Source organism: Brachyhypopomus gauderio, chromosome 10, assembly GCF_052324685.1.
Source record: "Brachyhypopomus gauderio isolate BG-103 chromosome 10, BGAUD_0.2, whole genome shotgun sequence".
NCBI lineage: Eukaryota > Metazoa > Chordata > Actinopteri > Gymnotiformes > Hypopomidae > Brachyhypopomus > Brachyhypopomus gauderio.
This window is the reverse complement of record NC_135220.1, coordinates 23,990,791-24,017,618: the sequence shown is the minus strand read 5'-3', so window position 1 is coordinate 24,017,618 and position 26,828 is coordinate 23,990,791. Positions and strand designations below refer to the sequence as shown.

The window sequence follows — 26,828 nt, the reverse complement described above, 5'->3', positions numbered from 1 at the left end:
ATTGCAAAATATTGTCCCTCTTTGGTCTCCCGATAATTTGCTTCTGAATTTGCAATCACTGAGTGTTAACATAAGCATTAATGTTAGGCTAGCAGCTAGTGTTACTGTTGACTCAATTTTGATTGTTAATATTTGGCAACGTGGAGCTTTGTCCTTCTGCGCATTTAAGTTAGGAGGTCGGTTGCAGGTCACACTGAAAAGATACTGTAAACAGCCTAACCACAAAGTCGCATTTGGTCTCAAAAGCTGATATATGAGCCCAAGAGAAAGGGTTAGGGTTAACTGACCTCCCGCAGTTAGAGCGCCCCCTCGTGTTAATGGGAAGAGCTGTATGAAGATCTAGCTTAAAAGCCCAGTGAGTTCTTCAATAGCACGTTTTGTTAGAGTTAAATATCTCATGCGCTCCTTTGAATTTGGCTTCATTGCGTCTTGGTTCTCGTTAAAGCCATTTTCCAGAGCAAATGTTATGACAATAGTGGGTAACGGTAATTTTACCCGTTAACAAACAAAAAGGACAGACAGCTGGTGGAAAGTAACACTGCACAGAAGACGTGAAATATCGTCATGACATACGGCATTATCGTAGGACTCACTCATCATTATAAAGCCTGGCGCCAGCCCATGTGATTCCAAAGATACTGTGTTTCTCCAACAAGCATCAATTACAGACAGAAAGCTTTTGCCAGATAGGTTCTTGAAACACCGAATCTTCATCAGAACTCTGGGTCAGCCTGACCAACATTTTATCGTGTTTTTTTCTTTTTCTTTGTCTTTTTTTCTTGCTGTGTTGCTGCAAAAGATGCAACTTCTTGTATATGAACCGTTTCCTTAAGAAAGAGACCAACGGATGCAATTTTCCTCCACATCTTTCATCTCTGATCTGAGCTACGGCCCATGACCCAAAAATATATCCAAAGACGACGCCTTTTGATGAGTAACTCTCAGAACCTTACACCTCCACCCATATACTGCACCATTGCCAGTGCTGGGAGCGAGCGAAAAGCTTGACTTCGACAAATCAGAGCAGGTAGACTTTGTGCTGGAGAAAGTGTCTAATTATCGAATTCTTTAAGCATGCTTTATCTTTGAAAACTGCGTGTGTACTGTCCTATTTTTTACAACACTGCTCTTGAAAAAGAAACATATAGGTCATAACAGTCTATATTGTGCATGAGGCACCTTTGAGCAGTTAGGGCGAAGCAAGAATGCATCAGCTGGATGTACCTGGCAACTATGGAAACACTGAGTAGACATGAAGGTTAGTGTAAATATAGACAAAGTATAGGGGCTGCATGAGGAATGACAGAAGTTAGTAATTAGTTATTAAAATGACTCTCATCACATACCTAACACTCGCTCGTCTGCTTCAACCAACGAGAAGAAACAACAGCAGCAAAACTGCTGATCATAAATGAAACATGCGTCTGAATGGCCTGCGGATGGTTCTGCCTTTGGATCTCCAACACGCTGTTAGTATTATGACACGTTCAGTCGGCGGAGGGTTACAGCACAACGTCGCTTAAACCGCCTTTGATCAAATATTAACACGCTTGCGGCTCGTTATCTCCACATTCGAGAGGCGAGTTTTTATTTTTTTTTAAACGGCCTGGGTTTGATGTGCGGTGAAGGAAGCCGGGCAGGCCTGGGGAGGAATTGTAATGAGGGGAACTGCTGGAGCTAGTCACTGAGGGCAGCTGAGGATGGAATGATCTGCCGTAGATACTAGGCTACACACTGATTTAATTGCTGGTGCTATCTGGACGGAGTGCGGCTTTATTTCAATACACGTGTATTCAACTCCACGTCGTTACGGGAACACGCTGGGGATAAACTGCTCCGTGGTATTACTCATTAGATGAGACGCATCCAACCGAGTCATAGAGGATGTCGCGATTTTTTGTTGTATTTCCAACACCTCCGAACCAGGCTGATGCTTCCGGACTGTTACTCTTACTATGTCTCGATAATTCATTTGATTATTTATAACATTTATAACCGTCTTTAATATAAGTTTATAAGTTTGTCTCGTTTTATTTAAGTTCTTTCTCACAGACACACCACGCACGCACGCACGCACACGAACGCACGCAATCTCCTTTTATTCTAATTAAGTTGCGGGCGCAGGGTCGTTGCGGTCGCTGCTGATTTTGCGGTTGGAAATCTGTGTACATCTCTCGCGCACTCTTGGTCTCGCATGATGAAATGCCTCCCGTGGCGACTGCTGACAGAAATGAACCGGATAAATCATCCGCCCTGATAGTTGCTGCCCAGAGAAAGTTCTTTTACATTTAATCTAATCACAATTCGGATAGAGTTGTACACTGTTCATTATTAATCATAAAAGTTGCAGTGGGCCCTCGGCCAACGTTGCGTCGCTGGAAGGGAAAGGCGCCCTACAAGTGTTTTTAGCGTGTTATGCTGTGCCAGCATCCGCAGCGCCTCAGCAAGTAATGTCGTTAACGCTGACAAGGCTCGCGAGTTAAACACTCTGAGTCAACGGTTTCGTTCTGATTTAAGCTCGTGAAAACGGTAACCATATTTCCTCGCCTAAAAAGAGTCGCGCGCACAGAACGTTATGTCAAACAATTATTTGCGGTATCACAGGACCTCGAACTATTAACTTGTTATGAAAACAAGTCCGTGGTTTCGGAAGGAGAGGAATGGTACAGGCAGTACATTTAAAGGGCGTCACCGATAGGCCTTAGAAGGCGGCAAACAAATGGAGTATGTGATGCATGTAGAAGTATTTGTGGGCTGAACATTCTTGTTACATATTCAGCTTGGAATATCTAAGCAGCATTTGTATGTTACATGTCTATCCGACTTCAGCTAGCTTCAGGGCTATGAGGCCGTGACATTTGTGTCATTTAAAAGCGAGCTCGAGTGGACAGCGTCGTCTGAACCTCCATGGCCCCTTTGTGAGGCTAGTAAACGCTAGTAAATGCCCAGTGGCAGAAAATTACACAGTGGGGAAAACTCATTTCTCTGTGTGGGTATATATTGTAGATTTGTAAATGCACCCCCTCCTTACTTTCTGTCAAAACATAGTCTTTACGATTAAGGACACTGAATTGAAAGAATGTATTCAGAGAGAGAGAGAGAGAGAGAGAGAGAGAGAGAGAGAGCATGTAGTATGCGTAATTTGCTATTTTGATTAAGTAGCTTACTTTACATATGTGAACGTGCCATTAGCAAAGGATTAATCACTGTTTAAACATAATTAAATTACATGCTGAATCATAAATTACATGCTGAATCATTCCTTTGATAGGAATTCCTCAGCAGAATGGAGCAAGGTGACGGAAACGTTATGGCCCGTGCCTCGACTCGAGAAGAAGAGCAGGGAGGTTTGTCAGGGATGTTCTGTCTCTTCTCCCAGGGACCTGAATAGGGGTGTTTTCCTTAAGAAAGACACAGTTTCTCCCCAGGCTGTCTCCCAGAAGAGCAAGGAGGAGGGGAACAGACAGCCTACGACCGACCAGGTAATATCTCACTCAGAAGCACTGCTGCATGTAGATCCACACAAAGGGATAGGGAAGTGATGTTGTTATCATCTGAATGCATAAGGTGCAATTTGCCTTTGAGAAACCTACTGCTGTTTGAAATGTTAACAGTGCGGCAAGATACCACCGGAGCAGGAGTGTATCTAAGATTTTAAAAAATCAGGGGGCAGTCAGGAGCTCTATAGGGGTCCTCCCGCAGAGTTGGGTTCTTATATTTTGATATTCACAAGCAACATTTTCACACCATTTCAAGATCAAAACTTTATGAAACTTCGATTGAATGAAACTTCAGTTTATATAGCACCTTTCAAGAACCCAAGGTCACTTTACAATTAGCACAGGTACGAGCTTTTACAACCATTCACACACTGGTGAGAAGTGGCAGCCAGTTGCTCACAGTGTACCGGAAACCTGGGGGACTGAATTAGGTGCAGGAAGGGAAGAGAGGACAACACACAGGACAGAACACCACCCACCACTGGACATACAGACACACACATTTATGCACAGACATTCAGACAACTGTTTTTATATGTTAGGCAAATTGGTCATCCCTGATTCCCTGACAAATTCTCCCTGAGTGTGTCTGTGTGTCTTCATGTTCAATAAAAGCAGTTGTCTGAGTGTGTGTGCATGAATGTGCGTGTGCTTGTATGCCCAGTGGTGGATGGTGCTCTGCCACTAGGGTCTGTCCTCTCTCCCCTTCCTGCACCCCATTCAGTCCCCCAGGGGGCTGTGGATCCCGGTAGAGAGTACGCTGTGCGCAATTGGCTGCCGCTTCTCGCCGGTGTGTGAATGGTAGTGTAAGAGTTGTACCTGTGTTAAAATTGTAAAGCGACCTTGAGTATCTAGAAAGGCGCTATATAAGTTGAGCATTCATTCATATTGCACAAGGAGAGACACACAGTCACACACACTCTGGGAATTTTGTAGGGACAGTCAATTTACGTAACATCCATGTTTTAGACCTTTAGCTATCTCTTAATTAGAATCATTTTTACTTACCCATAATTGTCGAGTACAGGACTTTGCTTTGGTAAGATGAAACTGCTCCACAGACTATACCACACAGACAGGACACGGTACACAGACATTACTGTCAATTATGGAATCAGTGCACAAGGCATGAGGAACACAACAATATTACAAGTAAGAGGATTAACAAAATTCACAGTATATAGATGCAAAGTGAATACAAATATTGTGACAGAACTGTTCAGTAGTGCAGTATGCAGGGGTGATAGTGGGAAAAATTCCTGAGCCTGAACTTTTTCTGAGCGGGGGGGGGGGGGGGGGGGGGGGGGGGGGGGGGGGGGTTGGTGGTGTGTGTGTGTGTGTGTGTGTGTGTGTGTATATATGGAATACTATATTATAATATATATATTATAAGTCAGGTAATCATTATGGTGGAATATAAAAAAAATTATATTAATATTCTGAGAAAATGCTGTAACCTAAAGATTCTGTTAACACAATATGTTAAAAAACAGGCATGATCAATTATTTATTCATTACTATTAGTAAATTATAGGATACCAGACAACTCAAAGAAATTATGCAAATAAAGTTTAAAAGAATTACAAATATTATGATTATAGTTAGTTTTAATATATAAAATATTTAATAAATATTTTGTGTTGGTTTATTCGGACATGCATTTTGTGCTTTTGTTCATGTATTACACCTTACGCCGTAAGTTACAGACGGCCATGATGAACCAGATCATCTGACCACCTGTATCAGCTCAAAAAAACCACTTTCTTATATTTCTGATAAAAATTAAACTTCATCAGAATAAAGATAAAATACCTAAAGGCCTATCCTGACGCCGTCCTCCACGGTCCCGAGCCGCGTAACCGTGTATTCTTCCGCCGCGCACACCAAACACCAAGTTCCGTTTACGAAGCAGAACCACTTAGGTCCAAACAAGGATTTATACAGTAAATGGGAGAAAAATCGTAACTCGGGAAACTCGTAACCCTGGGACCGCCTGTATGATGTTTATGTCGATTGAATCGGAGCAATAATGACCAAAACAAACTGGACTTAAGGCTGGACGGAGGTAACTTCTCTACGTAATGTCCGAAAATCAGCCGCAAGTCAATTAAACTACACCGCCGTCATCCATCCAGCGCTGATGAGCGCCAGTGACAGTATCATATTTCGGCCTCAAAACAGATAACGCGCGCGTGTGGTTTATTATTATGATTTGACGGATTTTCCCCCAAAAAATTCAAATGACGGAAATTCGTCGTGGTGACGGAGAACTTTAACTCATGCACTAGCGAACCTTTTTTTCTCGAAGACACGTCGGTACGCCGGAATTCCGGCGTGGCGCCTGAAAACTATCAGGCCTGAGTATGTGTGAGTCACTTCAGCAGTGGTTACAGTTCAGTAGTGCAGTATGTGTGAGTCACTTCAGCAGTGGTTACAGTTCAGTAGTGCAGTATGTGTGAGTCACTTCAGCAGTGGTTACAGTTCAGTAGTGCAGGCTGTGTGAGTCACTTCAGCAGTGGTTACAGTTCAGTTGTGCAGGCTGTTTGAGTCACTTCAGCAGTGGTTACAGTTCAGTAGTGCAGTATGTGTGAGTCACTTCAGCAGTGGTTACAGTTCAGTAGTGCAGTATGTGTGAGTCACTTCAGCAGTGGTTACAGTTCAGTAGTGCAGGCTGTGTGAGTCACTTCAGTAGTGTCACAGTAGTGAATAGTAAAGCTTCAGTAGTTAGCAGTGAAGTTCCAGTAGTGGTTACACTCCTGTGTTTTCCAGTTTGACTTCTGTGTTTTCAGGGTTGGTGGAGGATGGATCTACATTCTCACATTCCACAAAAACATAAAACCGTTCCATGTGTCTTGCACATTATCTCATGAAAATACATATTTTGTGCATTGCTTCATTTATATTAACATAACCTTCCTTCAGTTAAATTATTAACCCTAGGTTCTATAGTTGTGAATTTCACAAATTCAAAATTTATTGTTGCCATGGAAAAGCTAAGGCATATTAAAGTCTTCAATAGAACATTTTTGTTCAAGAGGGACATTACATCAGAGGAATGGTTTCATCATGCTTTAAATAAATAATAATCTTCATCTTCAACTCAACAAGTTTTCCTAGTGAGCCAGACTCGTTGCGGCGATCATGTCTATGATGGAGAGAAAAACAAAACAAGCCAGTGTAGTCAGGTCTTAGATTTATTTTCAGAAAATGTCCCAGTCAGCTAACTCTTCACGTCTTCTGTAGAAAATCGAGTCGGATGGCTTGTTGACAAGATATGTTTTTCCACCCCTTCCTTTCTGAACACAGATCATTTTTATAAACAGTTCTGTGCCTCATAACCAGTAATAAAAAATTTATCAGTGACTAACATTCCAAACTCCAGGGCTGCACTGGAAGGCAAAAAAATACATTCAGGGCTGGACTCATATCATTAGACGCTGAAGCCATGAATGAAGATTTCTGGCAGAATCTCTGGAATGAGCACTACACTAGCTGAACAGGACACTCCTCATCACAGTCCTAGAAGGTTATGTGCCAATGAACCAGATGATGACAGGGCTGATATGTTGAGTTATTTTTACAGTTCTTTTGTAGTTTATCAGATATGGTGGCAACCCCAATAACAGTAATTAAAAACTAAACAACATCCTGTTAAAATGAGACTTAATGAAGTTTATAGAAATAGTCAGTTCTAACTACAGTATTTATTTGCACATTTAAAACACAACATAAAGCAAGAACACCCTAAAAGTTCGATATATCCCAGAGGGAACAGCTCCTTCTGCATCTTAGTTAATTAACCGAGTAATTAATTTTTGGATGTTATAACCAGAGACTGTCCTGTTTTAATTAGTGTATAGTCTTTCTTTCTAACGAGCTGAGCATGCTTTACTGGAGTGTGACAGTAGATTTCATTGGCATGCTTGTGCAACATTCACTGCCCTTCACTCCATCACTCGTGTCTGCTTGGTAGGGCTGGAGCTGCCTTTCTCGCTCACACACACACACACACACACACACACACACACACACACACACACACACACACACACGTGTGCACTCTCCTTCGTCGTTTCCCCTCCTCTCTCTCTTACACACATGGTGTGCATGTATGTAAGAGAGGGGAAACAGCGAAGGAGAGTGCACATGGGTGTGTGTCCTCTCTCCCATCTATCTATCTATCTATCTATCTATCTATCTATCTATCTATCTATCTATCTATCTATCTATCTATCTATCTATCTATCTATCTATCTATCTATCTATCTATCTATCTATCTATCTATCTATCTATCTATCTATCTATCTATCTATCTCTTTCATTCAATTCCTCTTTCATCATGTGAATAGAGGATTAGCCTGTCGTCCCCAAAGGGAAGTGTGCGTGCGTGTGTTTGTATGTGCGTGTGCATTCTTCTCTGCAGCTGAGTGAGTGAGAGAGTTAGAGAGAGAGAGAGATAGAGAGAGAGGGTGTGAGAGAGATGGGGAGAGAGAGGGGAAAGCTGAAAGCGCTTGGATTTCGACCTTCCACTTGCATCTCCACTTGCTTCTCATCTCAGAAGCGTCTCCCTATCAATTAGCAGCGTGAGAGCCGTGCGCGGATAGCGAGCGATACAGCAGAGCTCCGGACGCCATTGCCTCAGCAAGACTGTTTTGAATGTCCTGTGGAGCGGCAGGATTTCACTGCTGTTGTTGATTTAGTGTCTCGCTCACGAGGCGCAGTCTGCCGAAGCGCCTCCCGAAAGACCGGGTTGGGGGAGCGCGTGTGTGGCGGGGTGTGTGTGTGTGTGTGTGTGGCGCGCACATGAGCGTGTGTGCATGCGCGCGCGTGCTCCCGCGTGCGTTTGAGCATGATCGTGTGCATGTGGACACATGAGCCGGGAGGAAGGACAGACGCTCTTGCGTGAGTCGCTAAGCAGCGAGACGACTCCGTTGCCACCGAAACCCCCTGCACGAGACGTGGAAGGGGACAGGGGGAGAGGCAGAGCGTGAGCTGGGGTGGGGTGGGGTGGGGGGGAGACACGCCAGCCCGCTCAAACAACGCCGCTAGAGATCCGCTGCGGAGGAGACTCAGCATGCCTGCGGAGGTGAAAGAGGTGAGTGGTGGGATGGAGTCTGCTTTTCTCGTCTCACTCCGCGATGCTTCTCCCGTGCCTGCAGTGACCCGCTTCTGCGCAAAGCTGCCAAGCTTTACCGGTCCGGGAGGTTGAGCGCGCCACTCTCTGGATATTTCCGTGACTACGTAAGAAGCAGTGCCTCGCTGCGTATTTAAGGATCTGAGGGCTGCGTTGAAGAAATACCTGTAGCGAGGGCTTTGAGAGGAGAGTTGAATTTGTAATGGACGAAGCCCTCGATGGGGAACACGTCCGTCCCCTGCCCGCTGTTGAATACCACGGTGGAAGGTGACGCAGATGTGCAGCTTTAATGCGTGATTAGCCGTCCTCAGGCTGTGTGCACTTGTTATGGGGGGTGGGGTAGTTAGAAGGGGGGTGATTCAGAGGTGCATGGCAGGCATATACCTCTGGCTTTACACTGAAGCAGTGCTGGGCTCAGTTCCGTAGCAACCAAAGCGAGGGTGGGTGTGTGTGTGTGTGTGTGTGTGTGTGTGTGTGTGTGTGTGTGTGTGTGTGTGTGTGTGTGGAGGGGGGGGGGGGGGGGTAGCCCTGTTGCAATGATGTTTCCCACTAAGACAGACAGGCATACTGCAGAGGCACACGGCACTGCTGTGAATAGGGTGCGCTGTCAGTACGAGTTGGCCCAGGCAACCCGCAGTGCACACTGAGCAACTTGGGGTGGCGGGCGACGTTGTCGACGGCGGCGAGAGACGAGACGTGGGAGTCGAGCGTGGGAGAACACAAGAGTCAGCGACCGCGCAGAGCTGTGTAAAATAACTTACTCAGAATACCTAAACACGGGAGACGTCTCCTGCGCTGCTAAAAGCAACCAAGTTCCCGGGGGGGGGGGGGGGGGGCTTGTGTGTGTTTTTCTTTCATTTTTCTTCACTGAACTTCGTCACGAAATGAGTCGCGCCGCACAAGGTTTCGCGCTAGATGTTACGGCCTGCGTGTGCGCGCCGTGCCCTTGAGCAGGGCACATGCGGCTCATTAGGGATGTTAAGCCACCAGTTGTTTCCCTGTGCATGTGTGGTGAGCCTGATAAGAGTTTCCACGTGTAAGCGGTGAACGCAGCTCATGGCACGGCTGAGAACCGTGGCTTGAGGAGGGAGAAAAAGGATGACGTGGTGATGTAGTTCTGCAATCGCTCACGTGCTTGCTCGAGCAGTCACGTCAGAACATTTGTGAGTGTGTGTGTGTGTGTGTGTGTGTGTGTGTGTGTGTGTGTGTGTGTGTGTGTGTGTGAGGGTGGCTGTGTAAGGGGGCTGGGACATGGAGTGACAAGAACCACCATTAGGCTGGCATGCTTATGCAGTCTGTGTAGGGGGACTGCATGAGGACTCTGTGATCACGGAGACTCCCGTGACCCATGGTTATGATGGCATACAGGCTGGGTAAGGCTGTTAAATCCCAGCAGTCTAGCTGCCTGTTCCCATATCCACCCACTTCCTTGCATAGATCCGACTCCCTCAATGTTCATAACGTTAGGACAAGGGTCCGAGGCTGACGTTGGGAATCTCTCAGCACCCAGAATGAGATCTGCCAAAGTCGTGTGCACTTTGATCATCGCAGTGACCTCTGTCTGTGAACGCATTAAAGAATGATTGCCACTATTTGATGGGTGGCACAGGTAGAATGAGAAGATATTTCCATTGACATGATTATGTCTTTTGTCTCATGAGAGAGAGAAAACCTGTGTCTTCTGGCATATGGAGATTTGTGATTGCTAGACTGATGCTTGTTTCCAGCGTGATCAGCCATTCGTTGCCATGCTGCAACGCTGACGGTCCATCCATTCTAGTGTCGGCTCTGTAAACGCACGACTGCCTCCCATAACTGTCTCATCAGACACTCATCATGTCATTTAAAGGAGATTGCTATATGATTTGAGGACCGCACAACTGCAGTAGATGCCATAAAGAACCAGATAATTACTCTGAGACATGGGAGAAATATGACTACTGAGAAGAAGTAGAAGCAGCAAACATTTGCTCTGGTATTTGGCTCTTGGCGAGATGAATGGAGTTTCCTTCAGGTTTGCCTGAGCCTTAAGGAGTAATTATCTTTATGCTAGGAAATGCAGGCACTAATAGATGTAGATTAGGCTCTACTTTTAAAATTAGGCATTTATTCTTTGTTATTCTTACAAGCTTTCAAGAGAAAGGTCTTTACACACACACACACACACACAAACAAAATATATTTTAAGTTTGTTGTGTCTAGAAAGTTCTAGTAGAATAACTCTATGGAGGATGTTTAGAGGAGTACATATTCACGCATTTTCACAGGGCAGACTTATGCATTATTAACTGGTCCTATGAGTACTGAGAAAAAGCTATTCTTATTTTTCATGAGAATGTTTGTGAGTCCAGCTGTGAGTTAAATTGCATTAGGTGATTTTCCAGGCTTTCATTTTCATCATGTCCTAAAATGTTCTAATAATCTAAGGTGTACATTTAGGTTCAGGTCCATGAGGAGAGAATGATAACACATCAGACTCCTTGAGAAAAGGAGTAATAAAATGCCTCAGTAGCAACAAAATGCCTCAGTATCCTCCTCAATGTAAAACCTTTAAGAACTTATTTTAAAAAGGGAAACTAAAAAAAGAGAACTCACTTTGGCTCATGCTACAATTCTTCTCAGGTTAGCCCTTCTTATGCCTGAGGCCTCTTAAACGGATCTTTCTTCCACCCTTCTGCTGAAGGAACAGAGCCCGGATGATCCTCTGGTGGTGCTTTCAAAGAGGCCGGATCAAACGGAGGAGGCGTCAGGCTCGGGAGAAGCTCTGAACACGCCCTCCTCTGACCTGTCCACTCTCACTTCAACCAACGGAAGCCTCCCAAACACTGAGGCTAATGTAGGTGCCCCGCCCCCCAGGGAGAGTTAATGTTTCGGCGGCAATGATAGAAGCTGATGGAAGCTGTGCATTATCTGCCCCATGGTGATATTCCATTAGCTTAATCACTCAGTACTTAGTGAACAGGAACAGGCGTTATGTCCAAAAAAAAATTGGTTATATAAGGCCACTAACACGTGCAGGTTTAAATCCACATTGTGTTATGTATCTTGCTTTTCTTGCTTTTTAATTTTATCAGTCTTTCAGTAAATAATCATGAGCCATTATTCCAATAAAATGTCAAGATTTTGTTGTCAATTGAAATTTTTGTGCGTCTCAAATCATGTTGAGCTCATCTCCCGGTAATGGTGTGATTTTGCTGGACTGTCTTTGCAGACTGATGAGAGTTCAGGTTTAGGCACAGAGAAGTCCTGCAGTCCTGACACTGAACTCAAGCCCCTCACTGCCAGCAGTTCTCATGAGGACGTGGTGCCAAAACGGTCTGAGGTGAGCCGGCTAACACCTTCATTAAACACAGTCTGAGGTGAGCTGGCTAACACCTTCATTAAACACAGTCTGAGGTGAGCTGGCTAACACCTTCATTAAACACAGTCTGAGGTGAGCTGGCTAACACCTTCATTAAACACAGTCTGAGGTGAGCTGGCTAACACCTTCATTAAACACAGTCTGAGGTGAGCTGGCTAACACCTTCATTAAACACAGTCTGAGGTGAGCCGGCTAACACCTTCATTAAACACAGTCTGAGGTGAGCCGGCTAACACCTTCATTAAACACAGTCTGAGGTGAGCCGGCTAACACCTTCATTAAACACAGTCTGAGGTGAGCCGGCTAACACCTTCATTAAACACAGTCTGAGGTGAGCCGGCTAACACCTTCATTAAACACAGTCTGAGGTGAGCCGGCTAACACCTTCATTAAACACAGTCTGAGGTGAGCCGGCTAACACCTTCATTAAACACAGTCTGAGGTGAGCCGGCTAACACCTTCATTAAACACAGTCTGAGGTGAGCCGGCTAACACCTTCATTAAACACAGTCTGAGGTGAGCCGGCTAACACCTTCATTAAACACAGTCTGAGGTGAGCCGGCTAACACCTTCATTAAACACCACAGAACCCAAACACTAAATGTTTAAAACGGTCTGAGGTCAGCTGGCTAACACCTTCATTAAACACAGTCTGAGGTGAGCTGGCTAACACCTTCATTAAACACAGTCTGAGGTGAGCTGGCTAACACCTTCATTAAACACAGTCTGAGGTGAGCCGGCTAACACCTTCATTAAACACAGTCTGAGGTGAGCCGGCTAACACCTTCATTAAACACAGTCTGAGGTGAGCCGGCTAACACCTTCATTAAACACAGTCTGAGGTGAGCCGGCTAACACCTTCATTAAACACAGTCTGAGGTGAGCCGGCTAACACCTTCATTAAACACAGTCTGAGGTGAGCCGGCTAACACCTTCATTAAACACAGTCTGAGGTGAGCCGGCTAACACCTTCATTAAACACAGTCTGAGGTGAGCCGGCTAACACCTTCATTAAACACAGTCTGAGGTGAGCCGGCTAACACCTTCATTAAACACAGTCTGAGGTGAGCCGGCTAACACCTTCATTAAACACAGTCTGAGGTGAGCCGGCTAACACCTTCATTAAACACAGTCTGAGGTGAGCCGGCTAACACCTTCATTAAACACAGTCTGAGGTGAGCCGGCTAACACCTTCATTAAACACAGTCTGAGGTGAGCCGGCTAACACCTTCATTAAACACCACAGAACCCAAACACTAAATGTTTAAAACGGTCTGAGGTGAGCTGGCTAACACCTTCATTAAACACAGTCTGAGGTGAGCTGGCTAACACCTTCATTAAACACAGTCTGAGGTGAGCTGGCTAACACCTTCATTAAACACAGTCTGAGGTGAGCCGGCTAACACCTTCATTAAACACAGTCTGAGGTGAGCTGGCTAACACCTTCATTAAACACAGTCTGAGGTGAGCCGGCTAACACCTTCATTAAACACAGTCTGAGGTGAGCCGGCTAACACCTTCATTAAACACAGTCTGAGGTGAGCCGGCTAACACCTTCATTAAACACAGTCTGAGGTGAGCTGGCTAACACCTTCATTAAACACAGTCTGAGGTGAGCCGGCTAACACCTTCATTAAACACAGTCTGAGGTGAGCTGGCTAACACCTTCATTAAACACAGTCTGAGGTGAGCTGGCTAACACCTTCATTAAACACAGTCTGAGGTGAGCCGGCTAACACCATCATTAAACACAGTCTGAGGTGAGCTGGCTAACACCTTCATTAAACACAGTCTGAGGTGAGCTGGCTAACACCTTCATTAAACACAGTCTGAGGTGAGCTGGCTAACACCTTCATTAAACACAGTCTGAGGTGAGCCGGCTAACACCTTCATTAAACACAGTCTGAGGTGAGCTGGCTAACACCTTCATTAAACACAGTCTGAGGTGAGCCGGCTAACACCATCATTAAACACCACAGAACCCAAACACTAAATGTTTAAAACGGTCTGAGGTCAGCTGGCTAACACCTTCATTAAACACAGTCTGAGGGGAGCCGGCAAACACCTTCATTAAACACTGCAGAAAATATATACACAAAAATATTGTATTAATTCTGTAGGGTGAGGCCATAATTAGTTAGCAATATGTTACTACATATGCATTTATGTCAGTATGTTTAACCTAAATATCTATATTGATATCTCCTTAGTCATTGACAAAACACACTTTATAAGTGTACACAAGCTATCCAATGGGTTAACGTAGACAGGTAAAAGTAAATTGGATCCGCTTCATTGCATCAAACTGCTTCGCTGTTGGCAATTTACTGAGCTCAATAGGAGCTCCTCTAAACTGCATTTCATCAAAGCCCACATTAAACTAATTTTCAGCCAAGTGAAAAATTGTTTCTGCATAAGCTGTGCAAGTCAAGTACTCGGATAAATATATTCAACCCTTGCTTGTTGCCAACACAGCAAAAATCATCTCACAATTACAGGAATAAACGGTTAGACGTGTCTCTACTTTTTGCTTTCGTGTGGAGCCCTGTCCCTAAACTGTTATGATAATAATATCATAATATCTGCTGAGTTTGAGAATGAATGGAATGAGGTTCTGTGAAAATACGTGGAAAAGTTGTGTGACAAAGTACCTCAATGGCATTCACTCCTGTCTCAGGAAAGTACAGCGGTTGCCACAGAGATATTCCAGACAGCGTGCAAAGCCTCGCAGGATACCGAGACCCTATCCCCTCCGACTGTCTCAGTGGAGAAGGTGGAGGAAGGTGCGGGCACTTCTCCCGTCCAGGCTGCTACTGAGGCCAGCGTCTCTTGCGACACCCCGGGGGAGAATGTCAAAGAGCAGCCTGCTCAGCACAGCTCCCACCAAAGTCCTCGGGTGGGGCTCAGTGGCCATGGCACCATGCCTCATGGCTTCCAGTACCCTCCTCCCTACTCAAACCTGCCCGCCAGGAACTACTTACCCGAGAACTGCTACACCCTTCCACTCCACCGAGACTTTGGCCGAATCGGTCAGGGCGTGTCGGTGTGCAACGGAGCAGCTAAAAGAGACGAGGACGCCTCTGACCTGAGGTCAGGAATCCCTGCTGTCAGCCACCCTATGATGGGAGGCACGCTCCACCTGAGACCCACGCTGGACCTGGAGGTCGATGATCACCTCGGCCCACTGGTGCACCCCTACCTTCAGGACCTGTACAGGATGCAGACCCTGCTCCCGCAGAAGCGCGCCAGCATGGTCAGCCTGGACACCATCCGCAAGGACCCGCGGTGGAGGGATCCAAACCTGCGGGAGGTCATCGCCATGCTGAGCCACCCCATGGACCCAGTCAAGTCCAACGCCGCCGCCTACCTGCAGCACCTCTGCTACGAGAACGACAAGGTGAAGCAGGATGTGCGGCAGCTCCACGGCCTCCCCGCGCTGGTGGCTCTGCTGGACCACCCAAAGGTGGAGGTCTACCGCAAGGCCTGTGGTGCCCTGCGCAACATCTCCTTCGGCAGGGACCACTTCAACAAGGTGGCCATCAAGAACAGCGACGGCATCCCTGCACTACTCAGACTGCTCAGAAAGTCCAGCGATGTGGAGGTTCGCGAGTTGGTCACAGGTTTGTTCTATCTCATGTGCGTAAAGCACATACGAATGACCATCAGTCGAGCTATATGGGTACTAAAGTGTACACAGTCTCGATTGGAAACACCATTATTATAGCAGAGATACAAGGTGTTCACATAGAGATTATAGCCCAAGAACAATTTGTATTGGCCATTATCCAGCCCTTCATTGGCTGTTAGGTTTCAGACTACAGCACTGCTGTTATACTGATATGCTCTCACCAGCTCATCACAGTGCTGCTGTTGAGAACAGGCCACTGAACAATAAACATTCGGATGGCAGTGGTCTTGTACTGCAAAATCAAGCAGAGATTAACAGGGTGGAAGGTGATTGACAACTTTAATTGTGCTTTAATTAAATGGTCAGTGGATGTAGATGCAAGACAGATGCTTCTAATAAAGTTGGTTAGTGAGTGTTTATGTGTAGTTCATAAACAATAAGGACAATTATTTTCATGCCACTTCCTGTCCAGGAACACTGTGGAATCTTTCCTCTCATGAACCCCTGAAGATGGTCGTCATCAACCACGGGCTCCAGACACTGACAGACGAGATCATCATCCCACATTCTGGTTTGAGAGGGGATCCCAACGACCCTTCAAGGCCTGGGGACCCAGAATGGACCACAGTTTTCAAGAACACCTCTGGATGTTTAAGGTACTTGTGCATGCTTTGCCAGATACAAGGTGTTACATCTGTTGGATTTCCCCCAACAACACCAGAAGGTTGGCTGGTGTTGCACCTAACCGTATGTGAAATGTGATTTAAGCAAGTCGCCATCTGTGAGAGTGCCCTGCGTGAACTGTAACATGCTGGCACTGTCCTATGCTGTTTACACGAGCTTTCACTCCTGCAGGAACGTGAGCTCAGACGGGGCTGAGGCCCGCCAGCGCATGCGCGAGTGTGAAGGACTTGTGGACGCTCTTCTTCACGCCCTCTACTCCGCTGTGACTAAGAGGGACATGAATAACAAGGTAGAAATCCATAACAGGATCACTATGCCGCCTGCCTAATGAAGGTAAAGGCCATCCAAAGGAAGAACAGATTAAAAACACAAACAACCCACAGAGACTTGGCAGAATTCCATGAGGTGCTGGAGCTGTACACCTGGACCTAGATATTGCCTTTAATATTACAGTCTTATTGCACTGCAATATGATATTCCATCTGTTTTCCCATAAGGTTTTTTGCCCAGTCCTGCGATACGAATTTAAATTACTATATGTTCGGCCACGGTCAAAATTATACCTGTTATTTTTTATCTTTAGCCCACATGCTTTTTTGAGTCATTTTTCAATTGTGCTCTATCTAGTCTGTGGAGAACTGCGTCTGCATCTTGAGGAACCTGTCCTATCACGTGCACAAAGAAGTGCCCGGGGCAGAGAGGTTCTATGGCAACCCCACTGCTCCGCCCACCAAGCCTCGCAGCGGTCAGAAGAAGAAGGATGAGCACCACTGCTTCAGCGGGCGAGGTAGGGGCAGCTGTCTGGTGGCCTAACATCTGTAAAGATCAACTCTACGATCTAAGTCCCTTACTGCTTACAGTTTCACTGCAGCTGGCAAATCAGTATGAGTGGATCCCATGATCTAGAGATGGTCCCATGATCCAGAGAAGGTCCCATGATCCAGCACAGGTTACAAATGCAGCGTGGCCTTTTGAATATACTGATATCTTGTAATAAAATCTTGAAACACTAAATCCTGCACCGACAGTCATTTCCCAGAACCTGGAATGTCTAAGCAGCATATAATACTAGTTGTTGCACTATTTCCCATTTAGGTTGTTACATACATTGTGCCATTGTGGTGTGTTTTTGTTTCCCCCCATGTGGTCGCATTTACACTGTTTCTCTGGCTGTCTTCATCTGCAGAGGAGTGGTTCAATCACTGTGAGTTCGCTTCTGTTCCTGCCTCGCCTCGTGCGTTTTTGTAGTCAGTGGTGGGAAAACCTTGATTCTTTTATTCCATGCCACTTACACTCGGTTTATTCAGCTCTCCCACTCCCAACACCCACACTGCCTCCCACACATACTCAGGCTTTGGAAGATGTGAGCGCTTGCTACATCAAATCGTTTTTTTTTTTTTTTTTTTTTTTTTTTTTTGATAGGCTCCAAGCAACATAGCGTCGTTGACGGTCCTGTGTCCTTTTCAGGCAGAAGACATGGAGCGGGTGACAAAACGTACAGCACACTGGACATGCCCAAGCGCACACTGCCGACGAAAGGTGCAGAATTTCTCCTCCGTGTTTATATCCAATCAGGCTGCTGGTCGCGGGCATGTTTCATGCAGACGCTTTCACTACTGGAAAACCACCGAATCCATCTTGTCTTGCTGTGAATGAATATTAAATGTTTCAGTGCACAACAGAAATGGTAGGCACTAGTTTTAATGTACTGCATGTGGACTTCCAGTAGACGGCCCTGAGGTGTCAGCGGTATAATAAATACAGGGTGGAATTATGGGTGATGTAGGCAGCGAGCAGCAGCGTTTAGCCTGAAGTTGAGTGCCTGTTTAGCTAGGAGCATCAAGGAGGACAAGTGGGGTTACTGGGAGACACTCCTTTGACTTTGAGCGATGTGTCAGAAGCACAGGTCAGTCGAGACAAGTGCTTTAATCCGAGACGAAGTCTAGATGAAGACCAGTCCGAGTCAGCTTTCATCGCATGCAAGGAGGTAATTAAAAGTGTTCGGCTGCTGCATCAAGCGCCCGGGGAGAGGAGAGGCATTTTATGAGCAGAGAAACAGCAGTGCGCCAGTACGGTGATATGCCGTGATGCACACTTGTTACACTAGTGTTTTGGTCTCATCGCATCACGTTGGATTAGCACGTTTTGTTTCTGCGAAAACCTATTGCATCAGTGAGACACAGCCTTTTGTTCAGAGACAAAGTGACAAGTGTCTTGTGGTTTTATGTAACTGGGTTATCAAGACTAAGAATATGAAAGACTCAGATATCTGAACTTATTGTTATCGAAATCTTTTCATATCTAAAATGACATCAGTTCAACAGGGAAGATGTGTGATCGAGTTCAGGCCATTGCGATCTGTTTATGTTTTTCATGCCCTTTGTACCATGCATCCTGCCACAGTGCAGATTTTGTTTCATATCCTTTTCTCATGACCAAAGAAAAGGATAAAAAAAAAGATAAAAGTTCCCAAACGCTGATGTTTCTAGCCCTGAAATACAGAGGTTCATTCTGGTGTCAGACTTGGTCGCCCTGGTTCGGGTTCTTTGGAATGCCACAAGACATTGGGATGTGTCATGAGCAGAAAGGAAGAGCAGGTTCACTTGCTAACATGAATAAGTGAAGACACTGCGTTGTATACTCGTGCGGGTAATGCATTTTTATTGATTCGTTGTTACTGCCAGGGAGCCGAGCGGGTGTTGACAACGTAAACAGATTCTGACAGCTCTGTTCCCCGTGGAAGCTCCTGTCCCTTGGGTCACCCTTCCGTCTCCTTCAGAAAGCTTCGGCAGAGATAAGTAGGTTCAGTGCAGAGGATCCAGAGGATCAGAAGCTAGGCTCGTAGCTGTGCAGGCTGAATCGCTAAACACTCTTGAGGGCCTATGAAAGAGTTCTTAAAGAGTTTTGGCTCTGTATTCAAGCCAAGCTGTGGATATATGCCTTAGGTCATCCCTTGCCATTGTTCTTTTCGGATCTAGTCTATACCGATTGGGCGTCTGATGCTTGAACAGGCCCTCTGTAGGGCTTTAAAGGTCTTATTTAAATAGATACAGCAGAGAAGTAACTTGCTTGGCATATTAATACCATTGTAATATACCTACATATTACTACCGATGAGATATTTCAAATATGTCATTTTTTGCTGTAGGCTACACGTTCATGATAAACGATCATATATCACATTTATATGGTTTACTGTGCATACTGAATGTCTGTCATATCCATTTCATCCTTGTGGTTGACCTGGCACATTATATATCACTCCTGCCAGCCTTCTATGCCGTTTGTAGTTCAGAGCTTTGATGTGTGTGTGTGTGTGTGTGTTTGTTTCTAGGCCTGGAGCTGCTCTACCAGCCAGAGGTGGTGAGGCTGTACCTGTCACTCTTGAAGTTGAGCCACAACCAGAATACACTAGAGGCTGCTGGAGGGGCCCTCCAGAACCTCTCTGCTGGACACTGGGCTGTGAGTGGCGCCCTTCTGCACGTAGAGCCACATAAAAAATAGACAGAGAAAGAGCAAATGAGACAGAGCCTTTCTAGAGGACATACACCCATGGCTGAATGAGAAAACCTTTTATTCAATGTGCTGAAATTATCTTTTGAAACCCGAACATGTAAATTAGACGCCTTTGAAATGAATGCATGGTTTAATAGACCATCATTTTGTCTCCCCTGTTTCTCAGTGGTCCAATTATATCCGAGCGACTGTGCGTAAAGAGAAGGGCCTGCCAATTCTGGTCGAACTACTCCATTCAGATGCAGATAAAGTGGTGCGGGCCATTGCCATAGCTCTTCGCAACTTAGCTATTGATCACAAAAACAAAGATTTGATCGGTAAGAATACAATTAATATCCTTTTCCCCTTTTACCCAAATCTGTTGTCTAATTTTGGTTAATATTCCCAATATTAGTAATTACTCCAATTCTCCAACTTAATCAAATTGTTGATTTTTTTTTCAAATTAATCTCCAACTCTTATCTATTGCATGATAGCTAAGAATGGATGAAGTCTAACACATACATCCTAAATGCTATGGGTAGCCAACAAAGTCAGTATAATAAACTTACTTGCATTGCTAACCACACAAATTATGTATGTGTGACGTTCGGGCGCAGCCAAGGACGAGACACGGAATCCTTGCTTCAGAGCACACGTCACTTTTATTACTGACATATACAGTTGTGATCAAATTTATTCAACCCCCACTGAAATAAAGTGTTTTGGCCAGTTTGACATTGATTTTGATCATTTCAGTCATCTTATTTACAATTATATCAAAGAGGCACTTATAAATTAGACAAACATAACATAATATTTATGATGGAATAACCACAAATGTCTTTACTGTGCTCACATCATTATCAGTTTTATTCAACCCCCTAGTGACATTATTTTTTAGTACTTAGTACAACATCCTTTTCCAGTTATGACAGCTTTCAAGCGTGAAGCATAGCTTGACACAAGTGTCTTGCAGCGACCTATGGGTATCTTAGCCCATTCTTCATGGGCAAAAGCCTCCAGTTCAGTCACATTCTTAGGCTTGCGCACTGCAACTGCCTTCTTTAGGTCCCACCAGAGGTTCTCAATTGGATTTAAGTCTGGTGATTGCGATGGCCACTCTAGAATGTTCCAGCCTTTCATGTTCAACCATGCTCTAGTGGACTTGGATGTGTGCTTCGGATCATTGTCCTGTTGGAAGGTCCAACGTCTCCCAAGCCGCAGGTTTGTGACTGACTCCATCACATTTTCCTCCAAGATCTCCTGGTACTGAAGGGAATTCATGGTACCCTGCACACGTTGAAGCTTTCCTGTACCATTAGAAGCAAAACAGCCCCAAAGCATAATTGACCCCCCGCCATGCTTCACAGTAGGCAAGGTGTTCTTTTGTTCATAAGCCTGGTTCTTCCTTCTCCAAACATAGCGCTGGTCCATTGTCCCAAACAGTTTCATCTGACCACAGTACACTGTTCCAAAACCTTTGTGGCTTGTCCACATGACTTTTGGCATACTGCAGTCGACTTTTCTTGTTCTTTGGAGTCAGCAAGGGGGTGCGTCTGGGCGTTCTGGCATGGAGGTCTTCGTTATGCAGTGCGCGCCTTATTGTCTGAGCTGAAACTTCAGTGCCCACATCTGACAGGTCTTTTTTCAGTTCCTTAGCAGTCACGCGGGGATTTTTCTCCACATTACGCTTCAGGTAGCGCACAGCAGTCGCGGTCAGGATCTTCTTTCTGCCACGACCAGGTAACGTTTCCACTGTGCCCTTTAACTTGAACTTGCGAATGATACTTCCGATAGTGTCTCTTGGAATATTTAACAACTTCGCAATCTTTTTATATCCATTGCCATTCTTGTGAAGAGCAATAACCTCTTCTCTTGTCTTCTGGGACCATTCTCTTGCCTTCACCATGCTTGGAAACACACCAGTAGATGTCTAGAAGGAGCTGAGTATCACAGTCCTTTTAAATCTGCCTAATTGGTGCTTATCATGCTTGATTGCTGCTCGTTGACATCCACAGATGTTTTCAATACCTGATGGAAAACACTGGAATGAACCTCTGTTCTTAGGAGTGGTAGTCGTAAAGGGGTTGAATAATTGTGTCAATGAAGAAATCACAAAAAGGCCATTTAATACTTTATGACAAAAAAAATTGATGCTATCTTAGTTGCATTTAGTTCTTTAACAAGTCCTTGTAAGATTTCATTATGAACACAATTACAAATGTGCACTGAATTCCATAAAACCCTTCGCAGCATTGGGGGTTGAATAAATTTGATCACAACTGTATTGCGCAATAGCGCACGAATCCACAAACAACAGGCACACACACAACGTGCAAACTTAGAGAACAACGACAAACCACATTAGCCCCACATGATTACGAGATTATCACAAGACACAACCACAACCACGAATATCCACAGACGCATACGATACACGTGGACAACGTAAACACACGCCCAAAAGGGAGGGGCCGGGGTCCTCAACGTGACAGACTCCCCCTCCAAGGGCACTACCAAGGGTGCCAACAGGGCCGAGTGCCCCGGACCCACGTCGATGGGCGGATCCGACGCGCTCAGTCCTGCGTCTGGGAGGTGACCGCCCTCGGTGAAGCGTCCGCCACGAACCGCCTAGAACACCCTCCCTGGGAAGACGGGGGAAAAGACGTTAGACACACACAACGGAATGTTCACAAACACACAAACAGGTATACTTACACAAATAGGCACAAACGGGAAAAGGGGGTTTGGCAAACATACGGGAAGACTTACGAATACTGGAACAGACAAACATGTAACGGGCGCCAGACTTCGCGCCATGAGGAGAGCGACCAGTGAGGAGAACACGGGAGCCACAGGTGCTGCAGGCGCTGCGGTGGGCGGTCCTCCTCCTGCCCTCGCTGCAAACCCTTCATCGGTTGCAGCGCGGCTGGCGGACGCGCCAGGTGCAGCGCGGGTAGTCCCTCCCCTCGGTGGGCCATACGGGAGTCCATCCTCGCCTTGCGATCTCCCTCTGGACCCAGCAGTGGGAGTGACTTCCTCTTCCTCCATCGCCTCCTCACTGCCACGGCTCCAGCTCATAGGCTGCTCCGGGCTGCCACCCCGGGAACAGTCCATCTCGCTACCTGGGGAGCGCTCGGGGGATGAGCCCGCCTCCGGACTCCTCCTCCCCTTCACCGTCCCGGCGGAGAGCTCCGAAGGGGGTGGACTCTCCTCCTCTTCCTCCTCCGTGTAGGACCCATCGTCCGTGCGCCCGGAGTCACCCGAGCACATGGACGGAGGGTATTCCTCTTCCTCCTCCTCCCTCCCACCGTGGTCCACGGTGGAGGTGGAGTCCTCAAACGGAGGGTAGTCTTCCTCCTCCTCCCTCCCACCGTAGTCCACGGTGGAGTCCTCAAACAGAGGGTAGTCCCCCTCCTCCTCCTCCTCGCTTGGAGAGTGCTCCTCCCCAAACTCGCTCTCCGGGGTCCTCTCCGTTGAGCAAAGCACAAACGCACCCACCCTCAGAGGCGAGGGGTCACGGGAAGGAGAGGGGTGTCGCTCTCGCCATATCCGCAGTACCTGCTCGTGGAAGTTGTCCGCTATCTCGGGGACGGTGGATTCCCGAGCCATACGCAGCATATAGGCGCATAGCGGGTCCTGCTCCATGAGCTCGGGGTTGGCGGTGGCTTGGCAACGCTGGCCAGGAGAAGAGGCACGATGTCGCCGCTTGCTGGTTCGATTGCCCCTCTTTGGCCGGGTTGTGTAACCTGGCATCGTGTCTCACAACGGCTCGTCGTTCTGTGACGTTCGGGCGCAGCCAAGGACGAGACACGGAATCCTTGCTTCAGAGCACACGTCACTTTTATTACTGACATATATTGTGCAATAGCGCACGAATCCACAAACAACAGGCACACACACAACGTGCAAACTTAGACAACGACGAGCACAGGACACTGCGCGAACGCACATTAAATAGACAAACCACATTAGCTCCACATGATTACGAGACAGGCCACAGGTGAGACGGATTATCACAAGACACAACCACGAAGATCCACAGATGCATACGATACACGTGGACAACGTAAACACACGCCCAAAAGGGAGGGGCCGGGGTCCTCAACGTGACAGTATGCCTAACACAGGGGTTTGCAGCCACTTGACAGTTTTTTATATTCAATTTAAATGAAATTTTATTCAAACATTTCTAAGCAATATAATAAGCATTTTCGCAAACCATTCCCTGGATGAGGTGGGTTTTGATTTGGAACAAAATAAAAATGGCAGCTCTCTTTGACTCCCAGGCCATTGATGGAGATGATGGAGCTTTATTGGGATCTGAACTTGTGTCCCAGTGGTAGGATATGAATTGCCTTTCTCCAGCTCAGTCAGTTAGCTACCTGTCCAGTCATGCTGTATGTGTTTACATAATGACCAATAATGCTATAACACACTCGGCCCACAAATGAGAAGAAAACTGGTGCTGTATTCATTGTAACCTTTACGGCACCTGAAGGTTGGCTCAGATGGCCCTTTGAGATAGTACTTTTTCTACCTTGGTAGGGAGTTATGCCATGAGAGACCTGGTCAGCAACCTGCCAAGCGGACAGCAGCGTCCGGCCAAAAACCTGGAAGGCGACACGGTGGTGGCCATCCTAAACACCATACACGAGATCATCACGGACAACCTGGAGAACGCCCGCTTCCTCATTCAAGGACAGGGCATCCAGAAGTTGGTGGCCATAAACAGGACCAGGTGGCAGTAACATACTTTTCTAAAGCCTCACTGTTTGTTTGATAAACATTAATAAGCACCAATAAACAATAAAAATGCCTCAAAAATTAAAAATGTCAGACTCTAAAATATTTTCTGAACATAAAAGGCATATCATGAAGTAATGAAATACAGATTCTGTTAAACAGTCGAAGGTCAACCTTGCAGAACGTGGTCCAAGCAGCCTCTACATAATACATGTGCACTTTCAATTCCCTAGCCAGTCTTTGAGAGAAACCAGAGCTGCATCTCACGTACTGCAGACTGTGTGGGCCTACAAAGATTTAAGGCACACATTGTCCAAGGGAGGCTGGAATAAAACTCACTTTAAGGTAACACATTTTCAATCATACGAAACTTAATGGTGCTAAACAGAAGGCGTTAAATAGTTGGTCAAGGTTTTATTTAAACGTAATGAGATATAGATTACTTAGACACCTCTAGCTGACTGTGATTTTGTGATTGTGATTTCCAGCCCGCGGTCTCTGGAGTGCCCAAAAAGCAGAAGAATGCAAAGCTGGGAAATGATGACATCACACTGCCCTTAATGGAGAAAAACCAAGGTCAGTGCTACCCTTGGGCTTTGTACCCTTCCTTTCAGAATGCACACTCATGATGCCCAATTTAGAAATTGAACTTTGTGTGTGTGTGTGTGTGTGTGTGTGTGTGTGTGTGTGTGTGTGTGTAACACTCATGGTTTCCTGAAAAAAATGCATTCGTGCATTTTATTCAGGACAGGTGGCATTTATAAGGAATGTGCACTTATATTAAGCACATCTATCTCCCCGTAGACGCATACTGCAACAACGATCAGAGTGACAGAGTCGGGGACGGACAGTGCCATATGATAGAGAGGGAGACCTTCCAGGTGATCATACACACGTTGGCTGAGTGTGTGCGAGTGGAGTAACACACTAACATCAGTCTCTGTTTGTACATTTGTCCGAGTACTTTCCAAAGGCAATTTGCAGTCGTGCTAAATTATTAGCGCTACAGGTTCTGAAACTAGCTGTTCAAATCACTGTTTGTGTGGGTTTTTTTTTTGGCAGGGTGCTAATGATAAGAGGCATTTCATCAGGGCTAGCAGACCAGCTGTGGGGCTAGTGGAGCGGACTCCCCAGCCCTTGGACTCTTGGGTCTGAGGTTGTGTTGGGTGAGCTCCATTGGAGTTGCTATGCCTACATGTTGCATAAAACACATGGAGAATTGGCCTATTGTTCAATTTTACTCTTGCATACAGGCTTCTGGGGCTGTTAACAGTCTTTGATCATGGTGTAAACATCTAAGCTACACTGTTGCTTGAGTGAGATGTTGGAATGCTCTCTCAAAAGCTGACAAAAGCTCACCTCGAGGGATTGTCAGCTTCTGAGAAAACCATTCTTCTGGGTTCGTCTAAGCTTAAATACATTTTATGCTTTCAGACACATTAAGGATGATTTAGCCAAAAATGACCTTTGGCCAAAATATCAGTCAGAGCTTTATATTTCTATGGCTTCATGAAGTCTGATTTGTCTTAATGTTTTTTTTTTTCTATAGATGTCTATTCTGTCCACATCAGCGAGAAACTGGATTAACAGATCTGCATCTAAACTGACTTCAACAAAAAAACCTGTATAAAAAGAAGAAAATAAAGCATATGAATGCTTTCATTTCAGCATCCTCAGAAAACAGATCATGGATTTTTTATGTTATGGAGAACATGATTGGTTGTGGCTTTTTCCATACAGTGTTTTTATGCAGCTGCTAAAATATTCTCTGCTATTAGCTTCTTTCATGAATTACCAGTGACATTATTCCAGGACACTTTACATATATGATCCCAGTATTGTTTAACATTTGATTATAAACCATTTCCTTGTATATTACGTTTTGGGTCGAAAAGGCATATAATAGTGATAGTATTCTTTAACTGTAGGCAACACAGACAAGTATTCTATGTTGTTTTTTATGTACAGCAATGAGATGCAACCAGAGCATTATATGGATATTAAATGTGACTGATAGTCTATATAAAATAACAAACGAAAATAACAGATATGGTCGTGCCATTAGTCAAACAAGTAATTCTTACTTGAATGATCTGTTCCTCACCACGAGTGTTTTAACTGCTTGGAAAAATAAAAAACTTTTTATCTTTTCTCGTCCTTGGGCAAATGGGTTGTCATTTTTCCTAGGCTACATAAAATGAATATTCGCTGAATTCGCTAGAATGTCTCGAGCTCATCTGTGTAACCACGGAAACGCATCGAACTTTCGGAAGTTT

General features: G+C 45.6%; 1 protein-coding gene across 5 annotated transcripts; it reads left to right on the top strand.

Annotated features, from left to right (window-relative positions):
• Nucleotides 1-1,347: 1,347 nt before the first annotated feature.
• arvcfa (ARVCF delta catenin family member a) lies at nucleotides 1,348-26,703 on the top strand. Of its 5 annotated transcripts, none has more exons than XM_077020595.1 (18): nucleotides 1,348-1,469; nucleotides 3,272-3,482; nucleotides 11,319-11,471; nucleotides 11,847-11,957; nucleotides 14,674-15,616; nucleotides 16,097-16,280; nucleotides 16,480-16,597; nucleotides 16,936-17,095; nucleotides 17,495-17,512; nucleotides 17,776-17,847; nucleotides 19,643-19,770; nucleotides 19,991-20,141; nucleotides 24,355-24,547; nucleotides 24,786-24,897; nucleotides 25,041-25,128; nucleotides 25,357-25,433; nucleotides 25,615-25,718; nucleotides 26,102-26,703. In XM_077020595.1, the coding sequence occupies exons 1-17, from the start codon at nucleotides 1,429-1,431 to the stop codon at nucleotides 25,705-25,707; spliced, it is 2,853 nt and encodes a 950-aa protein (XP_076876710.1). In that variant the 5' UTR covers nucleotides 1,348-1,428; the 3' UTR covers nucleotides 25,708-25,718; nucleotides 26,102-26,703. The 5 variants fall into 5 exon arrangements, with proteins under 5 accessions (XP_076876710.1, XP_076876711.1, XP_076876709.1 ...); XM_077020594.1 differs by having other exon boundaries at nucleotides 1,349-1,469; nucleotides 17,731-17,847; XM_077020596.1 differs by lacking the exon at nucleotides 17,495-17,512.
• Nucleotides 26,704-26,828: the final 125 nt, after the last annotated feature.

Excerpts from the sequence above, each read along its gene's own strand:
- arvcfa (XM_077020594.1), top strand. The coding sequence starts at position 1,429 with ATGGCCTGCGGATGGTTCTGCCTTTGGATCTCCAACACGCT. Across the intron at positions 3,483-11,318 it reads GACAGCCTACGACCGACCAG|GAACAGAGCCCGGATGATCC; the intron begins GTAATATCTCAC and ends CTTCTGCTGAAG. Across the intron at positions 11,958-14,673 it reads TGGTGCCAAAACGGTCTGAG|GAAAGTACAGCGGTTGCCAC; the intron begins GTGAGCCGGCTA and ends CTCCTGTCTCAG.